Source organism: Erpetoichthys calabaricus, chromosome 2, assembly GCF_900747795.2.
Source record: "Erpetoichthys calabaricus chromosome 2, fErpCal1.3, whole genome shotgun sequence".
NCBI lineage: Eukaryota > Metazoa > Chordata > Cladistia > Polypteriformes > Polypteridae > Erpetoichthys > Erpetoichthys calabaricus.
The window spans coordinates 64,659,815-64,686,565 of NC_041395.2; the positions used below are offsets into that span (position 1 = coordinate 64,659,815).

Here is a 26,751-nt window from a genome sequence, read left to right on the forward strand (position 1 = left end):
CGACAGTCATCAGAAGAAGCCCACGTGAAAACTCTCTTCACAATGTAGACCATTCATAAATGGACCCGACCAGAATTGTGTTCAAACACGAATTAGACTCAACATGAAAATATGTTATATGTATTCGTTAATCTTGTTCTTTATTTAAAGTTATTTAAAACAATGATTTTGTTTCGGTCCAAATTATATTACAAAAAGCAAAGAACAGCTCGTCGGGATGTTTTAGACAATGCATGGGAATGGACGGCACTTTCCCTTCTCTGCCCGCTGCCTGGCAGATGTTTTGGGTGGAGAGAGGTAGAAGGGTGGTGCTTCACCTCGCCATGGCCACGGCCCATCTGGGACGGTGACGTGCGTGCTGCCCAGAAGAGAACAGAACAGAGAAAGACCTCGTGTGAGCTGCTGTCGGTAAGCAACCAAAAGGTTTTCTTTCATTCGAAATCAATAACTGACAGTCATCTGCGAGTTATAAACTAATCTTGCGTTAAAGATGCATGATTGAGAAGAACAAAAAAGGAAAAGGAAAGCGTAGTTTATAACAGATGCTGAGAATCATTTAAACGTGTAGCTCGGTTTCTTGAATGGGTGAAACTTTTTATACGCCTTTTTAAAATTATATTTATTCGTGTGTTTTCTGCAGCCGCTTGTCCTGGTGAGGATCTGTGTTTTAATAATAAGACGATAGAAGTAGCCAAGACATTTCATTTTCCTAGCAGCAGTCTCCTGAGATTTCCAGGTGCTCACCTGACACGTACGTCTGTATTTCTTGGATTCTGGTGTTGTAAATGCATCCCTCATCACATCGACGTCGCGCGACCCTCATACCACATCCTTGTATGGTTTAATTAGTGCTTTCTACTGATGATTGCTCTTCCAAGCGCTATAGAAAAGTAAACATTTGGCTTTTTAGTAGTAGTAGTTGTGTGTGCGCGTGCCCTGCAATTGACTGCAGGACCGAATCAGACACGCCACCGGTACGCTGTTTTCTCTTCTGTCACCCGTTTCTGTGGCAGGTGAAAGCAACGGACCGCAGGATAGCTAGCGTAGTATACGTAAAAGCAGAAAAATATGCTCAGAATTAGACTGAAGTGATACACAGTTAAAAACTAATCTGGTTACTGGATTTATAATGTACGAAACTGGCGGCTGACTGATTGACTTCGATTTGATGCTTGACAATGAGTTCATGACACACATAAAGTGACACAGACTGTGCAATGGTTTGTAGTCAGTTGTAATAAAGATTATTACCTGCCTGTACACGGGCTAGTCGATGACTCCAAATTGGCCCGGCGTGCCTTGCGATGGTCGGTCATAACCCTAAGACTGTTTGCAGTGATTACATGTCCAGCTTTTCAGTATTTATATAAATATTAAGTTATTTCCTGACGTTTAATTGTATGTCTAAGCCCTCATTTCTGAGGATGATCAGAACTTGCGAACAGGTGACAATCAAATCAATTCACAATATAAAGGCTTGCCAGACATGACAACGTTGCGCACACTAATATCATTATAGAGCTCATTAGCCTACTAATTAGATTTTATTTTCAACCTTTGTCCGCCACGCTTCTTGGGGCTGTCCGCCTGGACCAAGCTGCACGAAGCGCATACGTGCTGCCCAGAGGTGTTTGTTTAACTCTCGTCATCCCTCGGATTACTGCTTGTTTTGTCAAAGGTTGTGTCATTCGATTTGCTCAACAGGAATTGACAGGTGGAAATAATCCACGCTTTACAATAGCAGAGCTGCTCCTCTTGTCTGGCCCTCTCGATTTTGAAAACACAGCGGTTTTTGTTTTGTCTCCCAGCTGCTCAAGAGAGATAGGATTTTTTAGACACATCCACACCACGTAATCCCTCAATGAACACATTCTTAGAATTGTAGTAAGAAGAAAAATCGCCTCTCTTGTAAAACGCTTTCGATTTAACACCGAGAAGCTGAGCTCGCATGCACTTTGTCATTTATTTTTTCCGAGTTTTGAATTTGGGTTTTTGGTTCATTTTAAATATTTTCTAATGGCTAAAGCAGGCATCTAGAAACGAAATATGTGAATTTCATTTTAACAACGTTTTCCTTTTAAAATTTACAATGTTTTAGCGAATAACAGAACATTCCATACAAACAAATCCTGTCCGCAGCCAAGGCTCAGCCTTTTAGTGATGGCCCTGAACTGACAATCATTAACCTCCACAATAACGAAAGCATTAGCAGCAGCGCGGCAGAGGCGCTTTTGCGAATCTCCAGTACAGCCATTCGCCACATCACTTTACACATTGTTCCTTAAATCAAAAGTTCCGATAATTTAACTATATCGATAAAGGTTAAGAATGCACGAAGTGTACTGAAGGGTATTCAATGGGTTTCAAAAAGTAAAATAAAATATACAAGCGACACTGTGGTAGCGCTGCCACCTTGCAGTAAGCAGACAAGGGTTTACTTCCCAGGTCCTCCCTGCTTGGAGTTTGAATGTTCTCCCCATGTGTCGGTGGGTTTCCTCGCACTGTCCAAAGACATGCAGGTTAGGTGACCTAGCGTAGCTAAAGTGTCCCTCGTGTGTATTTAGGTTGTTCCTGTCTTTTTACCCAGTGCTAGCTGGGATAGGCTCCAGCCCATGCCCCCCTCCCCCCATAGGTGCCCGTGGTCTAAATTGAGCAGGTTACAAAATAACACAACACATAAAATGTAACATTCGATAAGCATGAAAGCAGAAAGTTATAACAGTAATTTCTTTATAGTTTTATGCATTTCTATTTTTGCAACCCACCTTTTCCCATTGTGAGTGTGTGGTGGGTTGCGGGCTGCTGCTGGTGAGTCCCGAATTGCTGTTGTTTATAATTATCAGAGCAGGTTCTAGGATTTTTGGTAATGGTACCCCGCCACCTTTGAGAGTTTACACTTTTTAAATTTAGCTTTATATGCTATAGTTATAGTACTAGGGTGTTGTACCGTGTTAGCCATTATGAAGAGAAAAGCCAAGCAAAATGACACCTTTTATTGGCTAACTAAAAAGATTATAATATGCAAACTTTCAAGGAAACTCAGGCCCCTTCTTCACGCACGATACTATGTGCTACAGTAAAATATTTAAACCACTAGCTTAAAATGCACTTTTTAATAATGGTAACATTCTCTATATATATTTTTTTGTTTTTTAACTAAGACATTGCCGTAACATATACACGTTGTTTAAATTAATAAAATAAATTAAAAACTGCAAAATGACATAATTCAGTGAAATTGTGAATGTAATGTATGTAGCAATCTTTACCCACAATTCCTATTTACTGCATGCAGGGCCGGATTTATATGAAAAGAGGCCCTAGGCTATTCTACTTATGAGGCCCTTTCACCTTCCATTTTTAAGTTTGTAAATTACATGAGAGATAATAAAATACGTAATACGCGTTGATCTTAACCAATACATTTTTATGTTTGTTTGTTAGTCATATGCGTAGAATTTCTCCTTATTTTAGGTTCAGTGTTTTAGTGTTCGCTGTTTTTAGAATAGTGTAATTTTAATTTTGCTAACAATTTGAATGTAGGCCCCTCTTGATCTTGAGGCCCTAGGCTGAAGCCTAGTTAGCCTATAGGAAAATCCGGCCCTGACTGCATGCTCCTGTATGCATATAATACAATCCACCTATCCAAAAACGCACAACTGTTTAAACGTGTTCAGAGCGAATTTCACAAATGGTGGTGAGCAACAGAGGACGATATGTGATAAGTTTTAACGCAAGTTTTAATATATGACCATTTGGGATACAATCGATCATAGTTTGGGTTAAAGTGGCTTTTAGCAGTTCACTCAATAGCTACAGTCCTGTTCCCGTTTTGATCGTTTAATTTTATTTCGCCGTGACTGTCCCTTCTATACTACAATGACATTGTCCAAGTGCAGGTTTTCTTAAACTGTTAGTGTCCTGGCTGTAGCCTACCATATACTAAAGATTTCCGCTTTTTTCTGTATATTCGGGAGTGTTTTTCAAAGCACAAATACCCAACTTCATATACAAAGAACTATATTTCTCAAAAAGAAATGGTGCTTTCTCAAACAATATTCTACAGGGAACTGATATCATCATCATCGCTGTTGTTGTTTGTGTTATTGTTGGACTGTGTAGGCCGTCAGACGTTAAGACCGAACATCGCTAGCATGCAAAAACGATGCAAAACAATATAATCGGACATTAGCTTTGAGTTCGAGTGTTGGTTGGTCTGTGTTTAAAAAAAATCACCCAGTACCATTTCTGCGCAGCAGATTGTACTTCTGCATACAGCAGACAGTGCAGGCGCTGCTGAGGATCACAAAATAAACATTCTCTGTGTTTAGACTGCAAATTTTTGTAAACAAAATAAAGATACCTTAGTCATCTCTACATGAGGCTGCAATAATGCACCCTGACCACATGAGGGCCTCGCCTACGCCCAGAAACGGCCCTGTCAATTGTACTCCACCATCACACTCGGTTCACCAAGGTGAATCTGTATATGGTATGTTAATATTTATCAAAATCTGTTAGTACTAAAACATTGATAAACATATTTGCTTCTTACAATAAATAAATACATAAAATAAAGTATTTTACCTAAATAAACATTTTATTACACTAGACCTGTTTTGTTGGAACAACAGGATGGAACATAGTCCTGGGGTCAAAGCCTTAAATAAACTCTTGTCAACTTAGAGTTTCTACTTTCTCATTGTGAATTTTTTCAGACACTCCATTTTTCTCAAGGATGTACACAGAAAGTTGGTAACAGGTTTAAAACTGGTCCCATAATTAGGGGGCTATGTGGAAACCAAGAACTGGCAGTACTCCAGTCTTTCAGATAACTGGGTGTGGAAGTTGCTGTCCCCCCTGGAGGTCCTAAAGTGAACTGAAATTCCAGATTAATTTTCTAAAAATGGATCGCAGAATGGGGAAGTGCTGTTATGAGCAGTGTATCAGAGTGCCTGTGGGTGTGTAGTAAATGTGAATGTCCGGGGCTGTATGCATGATCTGTTTATCTATCCATTTTCCAAACCCACTTTAGCTTCAAACAGTGTAAGAGTTAAATATTAAAAGCTAAAGCCCACACCTTTTCTCTAAAGTAATCAGGAAGGCCACCACTAGTTGCAAAAGTGAAGGTTTGGAATGAGTCAGGTAAAAAAGAGATGGTAGCTCCTGTGGCCAGATGGCAGCAGCATTTCTTAGGTTATTAGATAATGGTGGGAAAGTAGTCATGTCCTTTAGGAGATTATTTGAACACACCAAGCACAAGAATACATTGGTAAAATTTACAAGTCACAGGGAAGGAATGTGACAGGTAAATAGTGGAAGGGGTCGCTCCTTTGGTCAGGTGGCTAATACGCCCTTTGGTTCAAGGTAATGGTGGCCAATAATTATTTCCATTTACCAGCTTATCAATGTTCATTAGGTCTTAGAAAATATTGGTGACTAGTCAAAAACACAGGAATGTCAGAGTCAGATAATGATGAGAACAATATACAGAGTGAGGTAATCTCGTGATAAGAAATTGTATTGCTCAACTTACAACACTCACTTCATTGAACTGAGATAGCTTTTGTGCATCTATGCAATAAAGTCTAAATTCTGATTGCCCATCCAGAAACTCCCAAGCACTCCCCTCCCAACAGGGAACAAATCTTTCTTCATAACACTATCCATATCAGAACAGAATGGGTTTGGTGCACTGGTATGAGTTTCTCACATCATCAGAGTTCTAAACACAAATGTTTTAGATGGAATGGAACAAGCTTGGTGAGAAATCTCTAGGAAGACTGTGGTGTATGGAAACACACTGAATATCTGAAATCCTTACTCATTTTTATGTGTGCGGATTTAACAAAATAAAGATTGAGTATCTGCTTTTTTGTTAATGGGTATTAATCAGTGAGCAAACCCAGAAAAATCCCAGAATTGAAAACTTCAAATTGTACCCCAAAAGTCAGTGTTCCAGGGTTAGAGCAGTTACTGGCACATTGCCAATTAAATATATTTCATGTTTAGCATGGTATCAAAACTAATAACATTTCATTTCACAGAATACAAAAGGTTCAACGTTCATTTTTGTATATTTGCAGGTCCAAAGAAGTTTACAGAACCTGTACGGGATCATGGCTACATTAAAGGAGAAGTTACTTCATGAAGTCAGCCCTGGAATAGTGGCTGAAGCAAGGTCCAAAGTCACGATTGTGGGTGTTGGACAGGTGGGCATGGCCTGTGCAATCAGCATTCTCCAGTCAGTAAGTATTCTTTGTTCTTATTTAACTGGCAATTAGGAACTCTTAAAGTTGTATTCTGGATATATCATGATTGAGGACAATATGAGGACCTGTTTGTCCCACAATGGACTGGCACTTTGTTTAGTGCTGATTCTTGGCTTAATCTTTATGCTATCAGTGTAGATCTCAGCTTTGTAAGATTCAAATTGGTATTGACTGAGTGATTGAAAACGATTTACAAACTTTGCTCAGTCTTTTTTATGTCACCATTGCAAAGCATTTACAGAGTAAAATACATGCATTTATGAGATTAGCAGTGCAAACTTCATAGTAGAGCACAGGCGCTATATAATGCCTAGTGTGAAAGATCTCATTTCAGATCTGGAGAACACTCAACAAAGATACCTTCATGACACTCCAGAGGAATACAGTATGAAGGAAACTAACAGCATTTTTTAATACGCACTGTCTGAACTTATAGCAGAATGATTTCTTAATTAGAGACAGTGACTCTGTGTCTTTTTACTGAAGATTATGGTTACATTTTTGTTGATCCATATTTTTCTGTTTCTTATATTATGCAATATACTGCATCACTTGTCTTTTTCTGAGTTAAATATTTTTTTGCAGTATCACACTATACTTGAGTCTAAATTTAAATAGAAAATATGGTTTTGGTATTTTTTAATGGCATATTTGCCATTACATATGACATTACTTGTTTGTAACAGTCTGTCTGATGCATGCAGAATTTATTTTGTAACATAACCTACCATTTAAAGTCCATTAGAGTTCCACAAGGAGATTTAAGTTAGTACACAACTTTGTTCCCCTTCTTTGACTCCAAGAAGCACACTGGAACAGCACTTAGTTTTGTTCTTGATCTGCTGCTAGTCCAAAGTTCTGAAGCACACTGCAACAGTGTTAATCCTCAAAGTTAGTCTTGTTTCCATAAATATGTACTGAGACCAGGCCAGCACAGGATCATCTCTAGCTCAGGGCACACAGAAACTGACCCTATAGGTTTTTCAACCTCAAGATTCTTTTGTGTAATGGATGTCAAGGATAGACTGACTTCCTGAATGGGACAGAGGAAGCTTTCCCTTGCTGAAAGGTCCATATACTGGAAGGACAGGGGGAGACCACCTATCATGTTTATGTAATAACCTCAAGACTTGAAATAGCAGTCTCCCTTATTTGGAGCTTCCATGTGCATACCCATGACTTTAAATGGGTGTTGTTCTCACATTGGACAGCCCTACAGGGTGCCATGGGTGCCACCAGAGGGAGCTGCCAAGAACATGCATCCCTACTTTGGTTTTTACTTGACCCAGAAGTGATTGCTCCTTGAAGTGTTGCAGCACTGGAAGTACTCCTGGGTTCAGTATAAAGGGAACCACTTCACTTCACTTGGGGAAGAAGGAAAAAAGGACAACACTTGCTGGAGTGGAGTGAAGTAGAGTGTGGAAAAGTTACGTAAAATGGAAGGATGGGTGGACAGTATTGTGTTTATTATATTCACCAGAAGAAAACCTCTAAAAGCACCCTGATTTGAACCTGTTATTGAGTTAAAGCAATATGTGTCTGGGGTTTGGGGATCTGTGACATCCCCTAGTGGACACATTTGGTATATTTAAAACAATGATAGAAAGCCTTTTTCAAAACATAAAATTATCAGCAGTTGTATTTTTATTTTATCTTGATGCCATTCTATTCTGTGTGTAAGCATCTTGAGCATGGGAAAGGTGCCACATAAATAAAATGTATTTATTATTATTATTATTATTATTATTATTATTATTATTATTATTATTATTATTATTATGTGAACAAGCACCACCAATTCTAAACTGGTTGCTACATGAAAACTGAGAGCTGCATATCCCAAAAGTTCCTCCAACTTGTGAAATTGAAACATTGGTATTAAAAACTGCTGATACAGTTAGGTCCATAAATATTTGGACAGAGACATCGTTTTTCTAATTTTGTTTCTGTACATTACCACAATAAATTTTAAATGAAACAACTCAGATGCAGTTGAAGTGCAGACTTTCAGCTTTAATTCAGTGGGGTGAACAAAATGATTACATAAAAAAGTGAGGCAACTAAAGCATTTTTTAACACAATCCCTTCATTTCAGGGGCTCAAAAGTAATTGGACAAATTAAATAACTGGAAATAAAATGTTCATTTCTAATACTTGGTTGAAAACCCTTTGCTGGCAATGACAGCCTGAAGTCTTGAACTCATGGACATCACCAGATGCTGGGTTTCCTCCTTTTTAATGCTCTGCCAGGCCTTTACTGCAGAGGCTTTCAGTTTCTGTTTGTTTGTGGGCCTTTCTGTCTAAAGTTTAGTCTTCAACAAGTGAAATGCATGCTCAATTGGATTAAGATCAGGTGACTGACTTGGCCATTCAAGAATTTTCAACTTCTTTGCTTTAATAAACTACTGGGTTGCTTTGGCTGTATGTTTTGGGTCATTGTCCATCTGTATCATGAAACACCGGCCAATTAATTTGACTGCATTTAGCTGGATTTGAGCAGACAGTATGTCTCTGAACACCTCAGAATTCATTCGGCTGCTTCTGTCCTGTGTCACATCATCAATAAACACTAGTGTCCCAGTGCCACGGGCAGCCATGCATGCCCAAGCCATCACACTGCCTCCACCGTGTTTTACAGATGATGTGGTATGCTTTGGATAATGAGCTGTTCCACGCCTTCTCCATACTTTTTTCTTGCCATCATTCTGGTAGAGGTTGATCTTGGTTTCATCTGTCCAAAGAATGTTTTTCTAGAACTGTGCTGTCTTTTTTAGATGTTCTTTAGCAAAGTGCAATCTAGCCTTTCTATTCTTGAGGCTTATGAGTGGCTTGCACCTTGTAGTGCACCCTCTGTATTTACTTTCATGCAGTCTTCTCTTTATGGTAGACTTGGATATTGATACGCCTACCCCCTGGGGAGTGTTGTTAACTTGGTTGGCTGTTGTGAAGGGGTTTCTCTTCACCATGGAAATGATTCTGCGATCATCCACCACTGTTCTCTTCCGTGGACGTCCAGGTCTTTTTGTGTTGCTGAGTTCAGCAGTGCTTGCTTTCTTTCTCAGGATGTACCAAACTGTAAATTTTGCCACTCGTAATATTGTAGCAATTTCTCCCATGGGTTTTTTCTGTTTTCGCAGCTTAAGGATGGCTTCTTTCACCTGTGTGGAGAGCTCCTTTGACCGCATGTTGTCTGTTCACAGCAAAATCTTCCACATGCAAGCACCACACCTCAGATCAACTCCAGGGCTTTTATCTGCTTAATTGATAATGACATAACGACGGACTTGCCCACACCTGCACATGAAATAGCCTTTGAGTCAATTGTCCAATTACTTTTGAGCCCCTGAAATGAAGGGATTGTGTTAAAAAAATACTTTAGTTGCCTCACATTTTTATGCAATCGTTTTGTTCACCCCACTGAATTAAAGCTGAAAGTCTGCACTTCAACTGCATCTGAGTTGTTTCATTTAAAATTCATTGTGGTAATATACAGAACCAAAATTAGAAAAAAGTTGTCTCTGTCCAAATATTTATGGACCTAACTGTATGACTGCATCACTGCTCATATTTGAGGCAGATTTGAGAAAAGATTCTAGGTGTGCATTATAGTCATTTTTTCTTTGATTTTCAACTTTGATTTGTCTCTGACATGCAGTATGATTTATCTTTTTGGATAGATGAAAGACTCTTTTAGTATTTGCATTGTACATGGCACTATTGCACTTTGTTTAGTTTCACTACCTGGTACTTCTGCCACTCTTTCTGGCAGTAGAACATGGACAGCATGCCAACCTATCACAGGGCGAGTTTCAGAATAGCCAATTAATCCTAAATTCACATATTTTGGATGATGAAGTAAAAAAAAAAAGAGGGTCCCTGACAAAACTTACAGTGAAACAAAGAGACCATGCAAATGCCATGTAGACAGTTACTAGTAATGAGGTTGAGCCCATGAGGCAACAGTGCTACCAACTGTACTACTAACCAAATCAATTGAAAATAAATAAATTGAAAATAAATATTCACAGGAGAAAACATGGAAAAGTTAGTCATAATTGTTATTCGAATTCAATATGTTGGGAATTTCTGGATTGTCACAACACAAGAGAAAACTCAGAAATGGCTGCCAGTTTATTTAAGGAAGGAATGAGATTAAAAGTGGCAAATTGTCGGACTGAACCCCTGCACAAAAATTGGCCTGCAGTAATTTGAGCTGAGTAGCCATACTGCCTTTTGACTTTAAATAAGTAAAGGTTGTGCTTGATCTGAAGTAGTTATCAGTAAGAACCAAAGGACAGTTGATTGTTCTTTGGTGTTTACTTCAATGAGAAGAGCTGTATGTACAGTAAGAGTTTGCTTTTGACCGACTTTGACTCCAAGTTATGGCCATTCCATTACATTCCAGCTATTCTAATGAGTAAATCCACAAGTGTCTCTGGAGTGAACTGTGTTTCTGCTGTACTGTGTGTTAGTTTGTTTGCTTCAAAGTTTTTATTCATGTCTTGAGAAGCTATACTGAAAAGTCTGGTGGGAGTTTTTGTTCTGCTAACTGTTAAAAAAATGAATGCAATCAATTTTTATTGTTGTTTGACATTAAATATAGCAGAACACAGTGCAAAGTCCAGAAACAAGAATATGACTTGATAATTTTGCAAGAAGCCTGCCATAAACTAATAAAAACACTAGTCATTGTGAAATGTTTAACTGAGATTTTTTGTCTTTTTTTTTAAGAATATAGCTGATGATGTAACACTTATAGATGTGATGGAAGAGAAGGTCAAAGGAGAAGTTATGGACTTGCAGCATGGCAGTCTCTTCCTGAAAACATCCAAAATCACAGCCGCAAAAGGTACTGAAAATCAATATTGTGGTCCCATCGGCCATTGTTGTTGTCTTTGGTAGACTTGTGGGTTTTAATAAGTTTATTTCATGAACTGAAAATCACTAGTATATGGATGGTGGCGTTTAATGGCATGCCATCATATAAATGGTTTACCACATGTTAAGTTACTTTGTTTTTAAGAACCATTCAATTAACTGATTTTTAAAATTAAATGACTTGTCATTCAAAATGACAGTATCACAGCTCAGTAGGAGGAGACCTTGAACACGTTGAAGGATTTCTCAAAGTGCCTGAGAGCATCTGCATATTTGTTAGGAACAGCTAGAGATTCATGGACAAGTCTATTAGTTGCCACCATTTTCCACCAGACAGCAAAACTGCCAATTTTAAATGAACAATTGCTTTCTATACAAACTTTTTAGACCTATATACATTTTAAGGGTGCTAATGCTCAAAGGAATATATTTTAATTAATTGGTTATTTAAATTGTTTTATTGCAGTCACTATACATGCCAATGCTACTACTACTACTACTACTACTACTACTACAGGACGTACTTAGACTTAACAGTTGAACTAAACTATGCTGCCTCTTAGAAAGGAGACCAGGGTTTGTGTCCCAGGTCCTCCCTACATGGAGTTTGCATGTTCTCCTTGTGTTCCAGCTTCCTCCCACGGTCCAAAGACATGCAGGTTAGGTGGCTTGGTGAGGTTAAATTGGCCCGGAAATGTGGATGTGTGTATGTGTGTGTGTGTTCGGCCTGTGATGGACTGTCACCTTGTCCAGGGTTTGTTCCTGCCTTGTACCCTATACTAGCTGGGATAGGCTCCTGCAAACACACATCCCCCCCCTCCCCCCCCAACCCCTTGCCAGGGTCACCCTAGTCTGGATTAAAAGGGGTAGAAAATGACACGATTTACACACTGTTGGTTTTGCTGTGACCCAGGAGGAGCATTAAAGACAATAGAATTGGGCGGTAAGCAAACTCTGTGGTCATACTACAGCTGTTTATTGATAGAACAAAAGCATCTTAAAAGGAATCAACTTCTTGTGACATTTGTGTTTTTACATAAAACCTGTCATAAAACAGATGAGAATATGAGAATAAACTGACTGGAATACAAAGCAGGATATTTTTATTAAAAAAATGCAATTATTTATGGATTATATGGAGTTGCACTGTTTAGTGTGATTATGCATAACACCAGACTTTGAGGGTGAAATCCCACTCGAGGCACAGTCTGTGGAAATCTTCCAGTGTCCTTGTAGATTTTATCCAGGTATTCTAATATCCTCCCTAACTGTTAAAACAAATATAGTAGGTTAGTTCAATTGCTGACTCTAAGCAGGACCTAAGGTAGAAGTAGCAGTATTGTCGTAGTTAGTGAGTACACATTGAGTTGCACATTCAACCAACATGCATGACATTGCTGCTCTCCAGACCAATTAAAAGTAACAATTAATTAAAATATATTGCTTCTTTTTATTTAATAGAAAGCTCAAATCAGCTTACTTGATATAATCATCCCTTTTGCTATTACACTTGTTCAGTTATACTCCCAATTACTGAAACACCAAAGCGAAATGTACTTTAAATAAATTGTAGCAAAACATTGTCATAATCGCTTAATGCAATTCATTATCTGTATACACACAGTCAGCAAACACAAATGCACAATTTTAATGAATGGGTTAGTAACTGTGCCCACCGTGAAGTGGACTTGCCCAGTGTCGGTTTGTAGTTTGCACCCAGTGCTGCCCCAATAACTCTGTTTTTTGAATAAGCTGTCTTGATGCACAATAACCACAATAATAAGCACATCAATAATAATATTAATATTAAATAGTAATAATAATAATATTAAATAATAAGCACAATAACCAGAAGCACGACTAATAGAGCATTCACACATTTGGTGATTTGCTACATTAGTTACACAGTTGCAGCACAAAACATTAAATGCTGCATGTCAGTCTCATAAGGTGCCTCATCCTTTCCTTGGTGAAAACTATTTGGTATTACAAAGCTATATGAAGTCTTTCTTGAATTGACCATCTAGTATTTGTTGCACTGTATTGTCGCCAGTTCTGAGGAAGCAGCCTAGCGTTTTCTAGTATTATGCAGGATTTGTTTGATAGTTTTAATTTTAAACTGGCTTCAGAAAAAAATTAAAATTATAAATAAACAGATGCATACTGTAATGATATACAGTGCCTTGTCTGGATTATATTACTGAATAACTTCATATCAATAACAATTTTAAAACAGACATGACAGGTTTGAACTGCTTCATGTAGTGAATATGTGATAGACAGACAGACAGACAGATAGATAGGATTAATAAAGTATCTATCTATCTATCTATCTATCTATCTATCTATCTATCTATCTATCTATCTATCTATCTATCTATCTATCTATCTATCTATCTATCTATCTATCTATCTATCTATCTACTGTACGTCTTCTATCTATCTAAGGGGAAATTTACATACTCCAGCAGCAGCATACTGATAAAAACAATATTAAATTAAAGAGTGATAAAAATGCAGGTATAACAGGTGGAATTGAAGAGTCGCATAGTGTGGGGGAGGAACGATCTCCTCAGTCTGTCAGTGGAGCAGGACAGTGACAGCAATCTGTCGCTGAAGCTGCTCCTCTGTCTGGAGATGATACTGTTCAGTAGATGCAGTGGATTCTCCATTATTGACAGGAGCCTGCTGAGTGCCCGTCGCTCTGCCACAGATGTCAAACTGTCCAGCTCCGTGCCTCTATCTATCTATCTATCTATCTATCTATCTATCTATCTATCTATCTATCTATCTATCTATCTATCTATCTATCTATCTATCTATCTATCTATCTATCTATCTACAATACAGCCTGCCTTCCTCACCAGTTTCACCATGTGGGTGAATAGTGGGAATATGACCATCAACCAGTATCATTTGAGATGACCTTTCCCCCATGTGCAATGGGTGGACCACATTAGAAATCTAGCAGGGGCACCCAAAAACTGAAAAGAAGAAATGGCAAGAGATACAGGAGAAGACATTTCAATGTCTTGACCCCAGGGGACAGGCAGTTCAACAAATTAGAGCGCTAGATCTTTAACCTTTAGACAGTTCTCCAGCAGAAACCAAGAAATGGAAATGCCAGAGACTTTAGCACTTCTTGGCCACAGTCCTGTAAAGGGACATGGGTGGCCGTGCTATGCTTTATACTGCTTGGGTAGCCTGGACATTAGAATCAGGGCCTGGCCCAATGGGGGCTGTGGAAGGGATACAGAGGTCTGCCAGTAAGAATTAAGAACTCATGTCACTCCCGTAGGTTATTTAAGTCTTACCCAGAAGTGACCTAAGGAAAGCGTTTAAAGCCACTTTATCATCTGAGTGGAGAGTAATGAGAGAACAAACACTTGATATAAAAGATACACTGATGAAAGGGTCAAAAAAGGGAGTAATTAGTAAGTGAAGGAACCATCCCATTGACTGAAAGGGGTACAAAACCTGTCAATACAGGGCTAAAGTGGCTGTATGTTATGTCGACTTCCCTTCTGTGTAAAACATTGTTTCTCTCCTTATTTTAACTACCTGTCTTTTTGATTTGTTTAAAAATTGCCCATCTTTTCATATGTTCTGACCTTGTCAGCTTTATTAGGGGTTGAAGCACACCATAATGCCCACAATTACTGAATGGAAACATGGAAATTTTTATAAATGACTTTGGAAGCTGGAAGAATTACCAATGGATAAAAATTAAATGGGGTACAGAATAATGTAGGAGACTGCCATGTCCATTTGTAATGCCTGCAGGAGGATGAACATATTACTGAGGAGGTTTATTTCAAATTTGTACATCTAGCACAATAAATACCCGCATAAATGGCATTTCTGCCATAAGAGTGTAACTTATAAAAAATGTAATACTACTGCTAGGTACAACTATAATCTCACATTTGTATTTATTTTTAACGTAAAATTCTAGCTGGGAATCACACAGCTTTTCTAGTACTCTGATTAAAAACCTGCTACCAAAAGGCTTAAACTGGAGAGGAGGTTCATCTTTCGAAAGGACAATCACCCAAAGCACACTGCCAGAGCAAGTATAGAGTGGCTTCACAATGAAGAAAGTTAATGTCCTTGAGTGGCCCAGCCAGAGTCCTGACCTTATCCCATCAGACGCCTGTGCTGTCCACCGTCACACCCCAACTAACCTTTCACAGCTTGGGTAACTTTGCAAGGAGGAATAGGCAAATCTCACTTCTTCATATTGTGTAAAATTAATAGAGGCCTATCTAAAAGCACTGCTCGCTGTAATAACTGTGAACGGTGGTTCAACCAAGTACTGAGTGGTGGTGCATGCTTATAAATTGTTGATGTTTCAGTTTTTGGAGTTAATTTTTTTCATTCTTTTTCACTTGTGTCCAAATAAGTGCACACGTTATACATAAAAACCAATGGTTCTGCTATACCCATATAATAGCAGGACAAGTGTCTTTGTTCCTGTCTATGTGTCCATACAGTTGCTATGTGTCCTCCATTCCAAAGATGGTGCATCACAAACATTTGTAGCAAAAAAATGCATTGCATTTGTCATTCCATTAGATGGTGCATCATAAACGTTAACAATTCTTTTACAAATCCCATGCGAAATGACATATAACAGAGACATATGCATTAAAGACGTTAACGCCAAGGTAGACATTGATTACTAAGATTTCAACCCTTCTTGGATGGGTAGCACATCTAGTTACCATATACAGTAATCCCTCCTCCATTGCGGGGGTTGCGTTCCAGAGCCACCCGCGAAATAAGAAAATCCGCGAAGTAGAAACCATATGTTTATATGGTTATTTTTATATTGTCATGCTTGGGTCACAGATTTGCGCAGAAACACAGGAGGTTGTAGAGAGACAGGAACGTTATTCAAACACTGCAAACAAACATTTGTCTCTTTTTCAAAAGTTTAAACTGTGCTCCATGACAAGACAGAGATGACAGTTCAGTCTCACAATTAAAAGAATGCAAACATATCTTCCTCTTCAAAGGAGTGCGCGTCAGGAGCAGAGTCTGTCAGAAAGACAGAGGAAAGCAAACAAATCAATAGGGCTGTTTGGCTTTTAAGTATGCGAAGCACCTCGGCACAAAGCTGTTGAAGGCGGCAGCTCACACCCCCTCCATCAGGAGCAGACAAAGAGAGAGAGAGAGACAGAGTTTGTTTTTCAAGCAAAAATCAATACGTGCCCATCGAGCTTTTAAGTATGTGAAGCACCGTGCATGTCGTTTCAGGAAGCAGCTGCACAAAAGATAGAAACGTGAAGATAATCTTTCAGCATTTTTAGACGAGTGTCAGTATCGTCTAGGTGTGCGAACAGCCCCCCTGCTCAATCCCCCTACGTCAGGATCAGAGAAAGTCCGCGCAAGAGAAAGAGAAAAGTAAGCTGGGTAGCTTCTCAGCCATCTGCCAATAGCGTCCCTTGTATGAAATCAACTGGGCAAACTAACTGAGGAAGCATGTACAAGAAATTAAAAGACCCATTGTCCGCAGAAACCCGCGAAGCAGCGAAAAATCCGCGATATATATTTAAATATGCTTACATATAAAATCCGCGATGGAGTGAAGCCGCGAAAGGCGAAGCGCGATATAGCGAGGGATTACTGTACTGTAAATAACAGTTTAGTTTAGTTTAGTTAGTTTGTAAAATCCATCACCCTTATAAGGAAGGCTGGTGCTAAGATCATATATACAGAAATGTTTTAAAGAACTGTCTGTTTGTTTTCCACAGGTGTTTTCATGTATAGTTTATAAAACTGAACTAAAGCAGGCTCTGACTCCTAGTCTCACCATCCATCCTATTTTCCTTTCTTTATTTAAATAGAAGCACTTAATGTAATGCTTTTTTTTCTTCTACAGATTATTCAGATACAGCTAATTCACGGTTGTGCATCATAACTGCTGGTGTTCGTCAAAAAGAAGGCGAGAGTCGGCTGAACCTTGTTCAGAGGAACGTGGAAGTTTTTAAGAACATTATTCCAAATTTGACAAAGTACAGTCCAAACTCAATCCTCCTAGTGGTCTCAAATCCAGGTAACATTACATCTTCATTTATGAGGTGATAATTCTGGGAACACATTATCAATTCAAATTGTGCAAAGTCTGTTTTCAGATGTTAATCAAGTTTGTTTGTATTTAGCATTATAGATGGGTTCTTAATCATATGCCAGAAAATGTCATGTTAACGTGTTTCCTTTTCTTGTTTTGAAGTACGGTAAATTAGTTTTGGGCTGGCATGTTGAGCAGAATGCCATTTGCTGTTTGTGTGTGTAGGTATGATCAATTGATACTGTCTTCAAGTTTAGTTTTTGCCTTCTGAATCCCTCCCTCACATTTAAGTATTATACAAAGCATTTCAATATCATTATTTCTTAAAGCTTAGCTTTCGTGTCCCAAGTTTGACTGTTTGATAGATCTTGTAATTGTACTTCAAAGTGGACATCCAACTCTGAGAAAAATGTTCTAGAGGACTAAAATATTTGCCATGTCTTGCAACCCAGAAGTCCTATTTTCATTAAAATGGTGATTTGTATATTAATGTGTGCAGATGATCCCTTTGATTGTCTGGTATGGTCATGACTGCAGCTAGAAGGCAGTCGATCAGGCCCAACCATAAAAAGGCAATGACTGCATAGATGAGAAAAAGATGAGCTCAGATCACCATCTACAGAGATGTGGTGCCTTCTGTGCATTGCAGCTAACGTCCTGACAGCTCACCTAGGTGGGATAGTGCTCTAAATGTCCATTATAAGATCTGACATTAACTGCTCATCATCACACATCTGGACTGGTGCAATACTCAAAGAGGCTAGATTTCCATGAAGTCACCTTCATAAATAAGTTCCACGTATCTCCTGATGCAAGTGACCACTAGAATTATGCATAGGCACAATGTGAACAATGGTGTAACGTAAACAATAATATTAAAGAACATGCCATCAGAACATTGGTGTTGAGTGCCATCACCTATAAGTGATGGTCACACATGTAGGCCTTTTTAGCGCAGAATACAAAGTAGCAAAGGGAAAGACACATTTAAAACCAAACCTCATTGCCTCACTGGGCTTCTCTAGCATATACTTTACTTTGTTGTGATATAATACCACAAAAATGGCAGATGTTATGAGGTCTTAACAACCAAGCCATAGAGCAGACCAGACACCTCACCAATTTGGCCAAATTAGGCAACACTCCAAGACAGTCTGAACTCCAGTACCACAGTTTGGTTGCAAATTGCACAGGCTTTAGTGGGTTTTGGCTTCAGTAATACAAAATATACAGAATGTCCCAAAATATATCAAACTGTCTCACAAGAGAGGGGATTACCATAAACCAATGGCTTGTAAAAACATAGGCAACAAAGAATTTTTATAAAAGGAGGATTTATTAACCAAAAAAAAGCAAAAATAAAGAAGCAAAAAGGATTTGCTTTTAATGCAATTCACAGTAACAAAGTCCAAAAGCAAAAATCCAGAAATCAAAACAACAAAGACAAAATAAAAAATGGCAAATCTCGCAAAAGAGATTCACAACTCCTCCAAAGTGCATTCAATGAACCGCAGAGAACTCGCTTTTCCCAGCCTACCTTTAAAGGCTGGGGTGGTTCCTTAGTGACGAAGAAAGTGCGGTTCTGCCTCATGTGGATCCAAATACAGGGAACATAGAATATAATTGCATACATAGAAACCAAATAATAAATTAACAGAATTCAATTAACAGAAAATATGTAATAAAAGCAGAACAATATTAACATACATGATTGAAACCAATGAACAATATTGGAAAGTGAACAAGAAAGACAGAAAAAAGAAATCTAAACCTAAGCCAAGGAGAACTGACTAAAACTTAACACATCTCTTCATTTCTGTTGGCTGAGTTGACTTTTCCATATTTCCACTATTAAAATGTCGCCACAACAATTTCTAGCATTCTCTGTCAATCTCTTAAACATTGGCATCTCTTCCACTCAGTGAGTTTCACCTGCCAATCTTAGTTTCAACATTACATTGGCAGGCATCAGCTTTTAAATTCCAACCAGGATTCACCTTCAGAAACTCCGGTGGCCAATGCTCAACTGGATTCGTATTAACTTTCATAGTGCTGAAGATCCAGTTTTATTAGCAGGATGTCACAGTTTTGGAGATGCATTATTTCCTTGTTGTTCTTTAGCATCTAAAGGGATTTTTGTTTATTTTTTCCCACTCCACAAGACTGGCATAGAGTGCTACCTTGGAATGTCCTGGAGATTAGTTCCATTTAGCTCCTTCTACTAATCATAGATGTCCCTGCCTTTATGATCTCTTGCCTTTGTACATTGGTGGAGCTTCAAGCACGACTTAATTACATCTCAAGGTTTTGTGTACATTTCCAAAAAGAAAACATTTTTGGTCCCTTTTGTAAAAGATATTATATTTTGAATCTGTTTTTAATAACACATAGCAGAATTCCATGAAACAGGCCTCTGAAAAGGAGCATGACTATAAAGGAATATCTAATAGATAGATACACTTTTTTTTTTTCAGTGGACATTCTCACCTATGTGGCCTGGAAGCTGAGCGGCTTCCCCAGTCATCGAGTACTGGGAAGTGGTACCAACCTTGACTCGGCCAGGTTCCGCTTTCTAATGGGAGAAAAGCTAAAAATCAACTCCACTAGTGTGCATGGATATATCATTGGAGAACACGGAGATTCAAGTGGTGAGTGTTGCATTTCTCAGCTATGTATGTGGGGGGAACAGATGTGTTTCATTAGCCTGGTTTCAGCCATCCAGATTGGCTATAATAAATGATTTGTTGACATAAAACAGTAACAGCCTCTAACTATGCTTTTTGACATAGCAGAGAGGTGGGCAGTGCTGCTGCTTTGTAACTCTACAGACCTGGTTTCAACTACCAACCTGGTTATGGACTGGAGTTTGCATGTCCTCTTCATGCCTGTATGAGCTTTTACACGTATCAGGGTTCAGACCTTGATGGCCATATGGATCCATGTTTATACATTAACAATCCACAGTAAAACCAAGTCATAGGTACAGTTTCTGTCATCATCATTTTGGCCTACCATTTCTAAGAGAACAAAGAGGCCACATATTGGTACTATTTTGAACTGTACTTAACTTTTTCTGTGATATTTTCTGCTTGAGCTATTAATGGCATTGTTTGAAATGTGACACTGTATTTGGAGACATGAGCTTCTATCCTACAGCCTGATACTGACATGCAGCTTTCATTCCTGGAACAATATCAAAAATGTTGTCATGCTGTGATGTGGCTTTCTCCATCATCTGATCACAGTTGTTGGAAGTACATCAATGGCCTATGGTCCAAGTCTATAAATAAACTGACAACAACAGAAATAAGTAAACACAAGATTAAAGCAAAGATGGATGGGATTGTGATGGTGCGGGTTATGGCTCCATGGTCCTATCTCTCTTTTGGGAGCCTCTTCAACCCGACACCATTGGTAATTTATCCAGATGAGCTGGTGTGACGGGGACAAATCAAACTGAGCAAGGGGATGGTCCTAAAAGGTGCAAAAGTGCTTTTATTTAAAACAATCAAAACAAAGCCAAAATATTCTCTAAATAAAGTGCAGTGCTCAAAACATCAATAAATAAATAATCCATAAAAACAAGGTGAACAAAAGTGAAGGTTAAAAAATCCAATTAAAACAAGATTAAAACCAATGGCTGGAAGCAGTCCCCTTTTAAAATCCCAGTGACTTTGCCTTTCCTCTGACGGCTCCTCTGCTTATCCCTTTCGGGCCTGACAGCAGAGGAGTCACTCCTCTCAGTAGGTGCAGCTGCCTTAAAAACTGGTCCAGTAGCCAGCCGTACAGACGTCACGCCAGACCAAGACTCGGGCTCCCCAACGACCAGGGTGTTCACGTTGGACTCTCCCTCCCAAGCCTCCACGACTCCCGCTGCCTTCCATGGTGAGCCATCCTTGATCCTGATCACTCTTGCTCCTCTGAAAAACTCAGCAAGAGTGACCCAATACATCCACCCGCGAATGCCAGCCAAACACCCTACCAGGGCACTCTTCTCAGCTGCCTGCCATTACTACATTACTACTGTGGGCCTGCTCACTCGCTCAATCCCGCACTGGCTCCTTTGCCTCCTGCCTTCTTCTCTCACTTTTATCCTCCATCCTCTCTTTTCTTCTCTCTTTTTTTCCCCTACACTCGCGCTCCTCCTTTTTATAATGGGGACGTGGCACAGGTGTGGCGATTAGCAGCTCCTGGCATCAATTAGAGACACGGGCGATTCTGCTCCTGTGCACTTCAGTGCGGAAACACCCAAGCCGTATTAGGCCCAAGAACCACTCCGACCACACTACCACACCCCCTCCGGCAATTATTTATTTAAAATGACAAACATCCGTGGACCTCACTTTACCACATGGATATGACAACGAGGAAAATCATGTCTTCTATTTGGTGATGCCACAATTCCTTTAATTACTTTCAGTTAATGATAAAAAATTATTTTACACATTTAATGTACATGTTTTTTATTCCTGGAGAACATTGTGGGTTTAAAATTACACATTCTTGGTGATCTTTGCACCCTTTCAACTCTCCTGCGTCTTCCTCCACATGTTCCAGGGCTGTGTTTTTGATGCTACCTTCTTGTGTTTTACGGCTAAATCCCACTTTATGATAATTTCCAGATAAGCAGCTTCTCCAACTCTTAAAATGACTGCTTGATGTCATGAGGCCAGGTCCAGCCTCATACTCATAGTAGGTGGTAGCTTACTGGACCTAAGCTGGATCTTCAGAGTAGCAACAACTTGTCCGTGGTCAGAATTCACAAACTGGGCACTTCTGTGGACCCTGAAGTTCTGCAAGAACCTCCAACGCCTGCCCACAATGATGTGATCAGTCTCCTTCACTGTACCACCAGTATTGGAGTACTGAGTCCAACTATCGGAAGCAGGTGATCTGCCAAAGCAACAGTTACTCCCTGAGCATGACAGCCATCAGAGTGACCAGACCAATAAAAGGTCTACCCACCTACAGAGATCTGCTCAGTTTCAGGTCTGTCCACCTCAGTGAGTGCCGCCACTGAAATGCAGTGTTTACGAAGCTCCTCCAACAGAAGAGGTAGATGATCATCATGCAGGAAAAACTAGACGTTACACGCACCTACCCCGATGGACTGCCTCAAATTGGGACCAGAGTGCTGCCGTGCAGCGGGTGATGTTTGAGCACCACACCAATTCTGATCCCCAACAGGCCTGATCCCTTTGCGTCTCTAACGGTTTTGACTCTTCTGGGGATGAAGCGCCGGAGGGCTTTCCCCCATCCCCTTCATAAAGCGAGCAGCCTTCCTATAGACAGCTGCAGTAGAGTTAATCCAGCGTAGAGTAGAAAGGAGTCCTGTGTGCCATTTCGGAACTGCATGAAGTTTTTTAGGGTGGCAGGACTTGGGTTTGACTGCTGCCAACAACCCCCAAGATTTCCCTGCAAGTTGAGGGACTATAGGACAATGTCTTTTCTTTCTTATTTGCAGCTTTGCACCACAAATTATTAAAAAAAAAAACTGGAAAGCTTATTCTCATCCACATCTTTTATAAAATTTAAATCTGTAAATTATGGATCCATTTTCATTACACCAGAGGCACATGATCAATAATATGATAGATGATTGGCTGGCAGCAATGATAAATATTTTTAATGTTCCAGCTACAAAAATCTATCTATCCTCTTTCATATATTCAACTCTTTAAATGGAACTGCGGTAAAAGAAATGGTTGCTTGAGAACACATAATTCAGAGACCACCTGCCTGGCACAAACAGTTTTCAATGTACTTTTTGGTTCATGCGCAGCAGGTAACGTTGTCCCTTAATGGTCCTAAAGCATTAGCCTTAAAATGGCATTATGGGTCTACAAGATGAATGTAGAAGAACCTATAGTATGAAAACTGATATAATTTTCAAATGTTCAGCAAGAGTGCCACCAGCTTTAAAACAATGTTTATTCTGATGTTTTCTCTAAAGAAAAGAAATGTTTTTACCACTTTTTGACTTCTTTATTCTATGTTAACAGTTCCAGTATGGAGTGGAGCAAATGTTGCAGGTGTCAATCTGCAGTCTATCAATCCCGAGATGGAACAACAAGATCCAGATGGTTGGAAGGAGATTCACAAGAAAGTTGTGGACAGGTATTGTATCTGAACTGAGACGTCTTGTCTGCTGTTAATGGGAAGTTGCTCTAACTAGCTGTGGGCAGACTTCTAATTTTGCCCATGCTGCTCATCCGTTTTCTTTTGTTTATTAGACGATCATTTGCATCTTAGACATTCTTTTTTACAAGTATAGACGAAATGCACATTTGGGATTTTAGAGTGAAAAGAGGCATTATCCTGGAGCAGTGCTTCCTAAACTTGGTCCTGGGGATCCACTGTGGCTGCAGGTTTTTGTTCCAACCAGATTCCTAATCAGTGAAAGTAATTGATAAAAAATTATCTAATTTTATTAGCTGGTGGTTTTTTTTCTCTTATTCTACATTCAGAAAAGCACAACAGCAGGGTTTTTACATTTATAAGACATTTAGAAATATTTCTGCTTTTGCTATTAGATTTAAATGCATAACTCTTTTTTTCTAGATTTCATTATATTTTGCCCTTTCTCAGTGCAGATTTCCCCTTTCGTTGTATCTTATTAACGACAATTAAAATGAGCAGAGCACTGTCCGTGGGCCGCCTTTTCCTCTCTCCACGGGAGCTTCGTCCTGCTCCCACTCCCGACTCCAGCTCCCAGTTTGTAGTGAGGCAGCCCCTTTCATAATGACCTGGATGGGCTCCAGGTGCTCCATCTGACGACACTTCCTGGTGTGGCGGAAGTGTTAGGAGAGCACACGGAAGCACTCCGGGTGTCCCTGGAAGGATCCTCGTCCATGTTCCTGGGTATGGCGGAAGTAGATGGTTCCCAGGCTCTCTGAGGCTCAGGGCACCCCCTGGTGGTGACCAGAGGCCCCAACGGGCTTGAGCCTCCTTGCTCCTCGCCCGTGGTCCTTTCCAGCTCCAGGGTGGTTGCCCCCTCATTGCCCCGAGGACAAATACGCCACCTTCCGGTCCTTCCAAGCGTCCCGGCCGGGTCTATCCCCCAGCCTCCTGCGACAATATATATATATATATTTTTTACCGAACTTAGTTTTCTAATTTCTATATTGTTCCCAAAACACAGAACTTGGGAAATTACAGTTCACTTACTTAGCCCAGGAGTCCAATTAAAAACAGAGTTTGGTTCGAGCAAAAACCTGCAGGCACAGTGGGTCCCCAGGACCGAGTTTGGGAAGCACTGCTCTGAAGTGATCTTCTTGAGCACATAACATCCAGAGTTGCAAAATCTCATTTGCAGCAGAGGCACAAATGAAGATACCAGCTGTTTATGTCACATTCAGATGGTTCAGCTTCAATGATATACTTAAACACCTGAACAACATTTATAGCTGTGGTTCACCAAATCAGCAATTATAAAAACAACCGTGCAGGTGTAAAGTATGGTCGCTGGACTCATTGTTGTTTTGATTTCAGATTAAATGTGTGCTAAAATATTGTCTAGAAACGGAACTTGTAAATTTAAAGAACACTGGCTGCTGGTTTTCGTTCCTAACAGTTTCTTAAACAGACACACTGCTGCCTTTATATGGACTCCAAGCTTAATTAGACATGCGGAAATTTCCGGGTTTCTGTTTAATTGGGCAATAACTTACAGATATTCTGAAAGAGGTTTGTTTCAGGATTTAATTACATCCTATTTATACCACATAGCTGTGTCCTGTATAACATAATGTGTTTTGTTGGTTTGCAAATACTGTAAGCTGTAATAATATATATAAAAATAGAACTTTAAACAGTGGACCTGTTTGTGTATACACTTGAGAACATGCATACCAATCATTAGGGTTGTATGTCTGTTATGCTCACAGCAAACACTAGAAGGCAGAAGAAGGAGATAGCCAAAGAGTATTGTGTTGTGGCGCCTTCGGAATGCTTGAAATAAACCAAGAATGACCTTATAACACATTTGTCAGTTTTAAGATCAACAGAAGGTGTTGTGGGTCCTTGTGATGTTGTTTAGTCAGCTCATAGTATTGTGGCACAGATTGCTGAGTTGACAAAATAGTGAGCAAGGGTGGTGGTGTTTTTTTTTGGGGCAGATCTAGGATGTCCAGAGGAATAGCTTCAGGTGGACTCGAGCAGGTGACGTATATGGCTGTCACAACACCTATTTCAGGACTTTCTTTTGTCTTTTATTTCTTATCCTTTTTTCTTGACCTTCCCTTGTAACCCCTATGCTGTATACATAATATAGTAAGCAGCAAACTGACTGTCCAAATATGCATAACACTCCATTCACATACTATAATCTCCAACACTGACTGAAGAATAAAGTATCTCTATCATTCAGCTTTCACCCCAACTCAACTCTACAGTTATACATTAATGCAGGCCATTTTTAATACAGTGTAAGTTTAGGGTGAATGGCCAGAGAGTTGTAATAGACCTTTGTATGCCAGATGCTTTATGAATAACACAGAGTTGTGGGATTTTCTTTTGAAGAATTGCTGCTGCCACCAAGCATCTTGGGTAATTAAAACTGAATGTCTACAGCAGTGTTCACGTTGGATGAGATGGCTCTTAGCAGAGGTACACCATTCTGTAGCTGTTTTCAGCTGTTCTTTTTTCCTCTTTCAATATTTTACACTTTTTTGGGTTATTCCTTTTTATATTCTTTAAAATTCTAGGCAATCATTTTGTAATAATCGAATACATTTATGCAAATCAGTTGAGCATTCATAAAGACAAAAGACAACATTTTCTTCCATAGTAAGATAAAATGGATGCTTGTTATTGTAGACCTTGCCTCTTTAAGTTGTAATTGCCTAAGTAACTTCACAATGTGACAGGGAACAGTTGGGGAGCCAACCGAGCAACCCCAATGTATTCGTGAACATAAATAAACAAGTGCGCAATGGCACTGAATAAATGTGAAAAAAACAAAAATGCCATCTCAGGCTTCCACTTAATGCCTCTTAAGGCAATCTCTTTAATTTGTCTCGGTATAAGAGCAGTAATCAGTAAATGGGACCTCCATACTCATGGGTTCGAATCCAAGAAATGACGCCTCCTTCCATGGTCGCTTGACTTTTATAGTGCCGGGAGCAAAAGGGGCGGAGTCTTCCTTGTATATGTCATATGTCCTCACCTGGTGCCTGTGGGAGGAAGAGACGGAACAATTAGCAACAGTGCCACCTCGTGTCCCAAAATGGTATTACCTACTTGCTGTGTGCTCTGAAGATGACACTCAGGCACCTACACATGTAACATCAGGGAGCCTATAGTCAAAAATACATTAGCAGCACAGAGTTTAGATATATGAATTATTTTAAAAAACTTAATTTCAAGTAGTAAGTTAATATGAAACAGACGAGTAGCTCAGACAGGAGGAGAATGCTTCACATGGGTTAGTTGAGTCCTTCAGGGATCTGTTACAAGACCGGTACTTTTTAGAAGTATTTCTTATAATTTACAATGCGCTAACATTTTTACTTAAGAAAAGTCAAACAA

The 26,751-nt window shown here is 39.5% G+C and overlaps 1 protein-coding gene across 2 annotated transcripts in view; it reads left to right on the forward strand.

Annotated features, from left to right (window-relative positions):
- Window positions 1-316: 316 nt before the first annotated feature.
- Window positions 317-26,751, forward strand: part of LOC114645937 (L-lactate dehydrogenase A chain-like) — a 34,456-nt gene continuing 8,021 nt past the window's right edge. The window contains exons 1-6 of one of the 2 annotated variants that reach the window (XM_028793863.2): window positions 317-408; window positions 6,087-6,248; window positions 11,004-11,121; window positions 17,035-17,208; window positions 19,698-19,871; window positions 23,226-23,340. In XM_028793863.2, the coding sequence (XP_028649696.1) occupies window positions 6,120-6,248; window positions 11,004-11,121; window positions 17,035-17,208; window positions 19,698-19,871; window positions 23,226-23,340 (710 nt within the window). In that variant the 5' untranslated portion in view covers window positions 317-408; window positions 6,087-6,119. Of the gene's footprint in view, window positions 409-645; window positions 752-6,086; window positions 6,249-11,003; window positions 11,122-17,034; window positions 17,209-19,697; window positions 19,872-23,225; window positions 23,341-26,751 lie in introns of those variants that run through there. The other variant, XM_051923004.1, reaches the window with a different exon arrangement.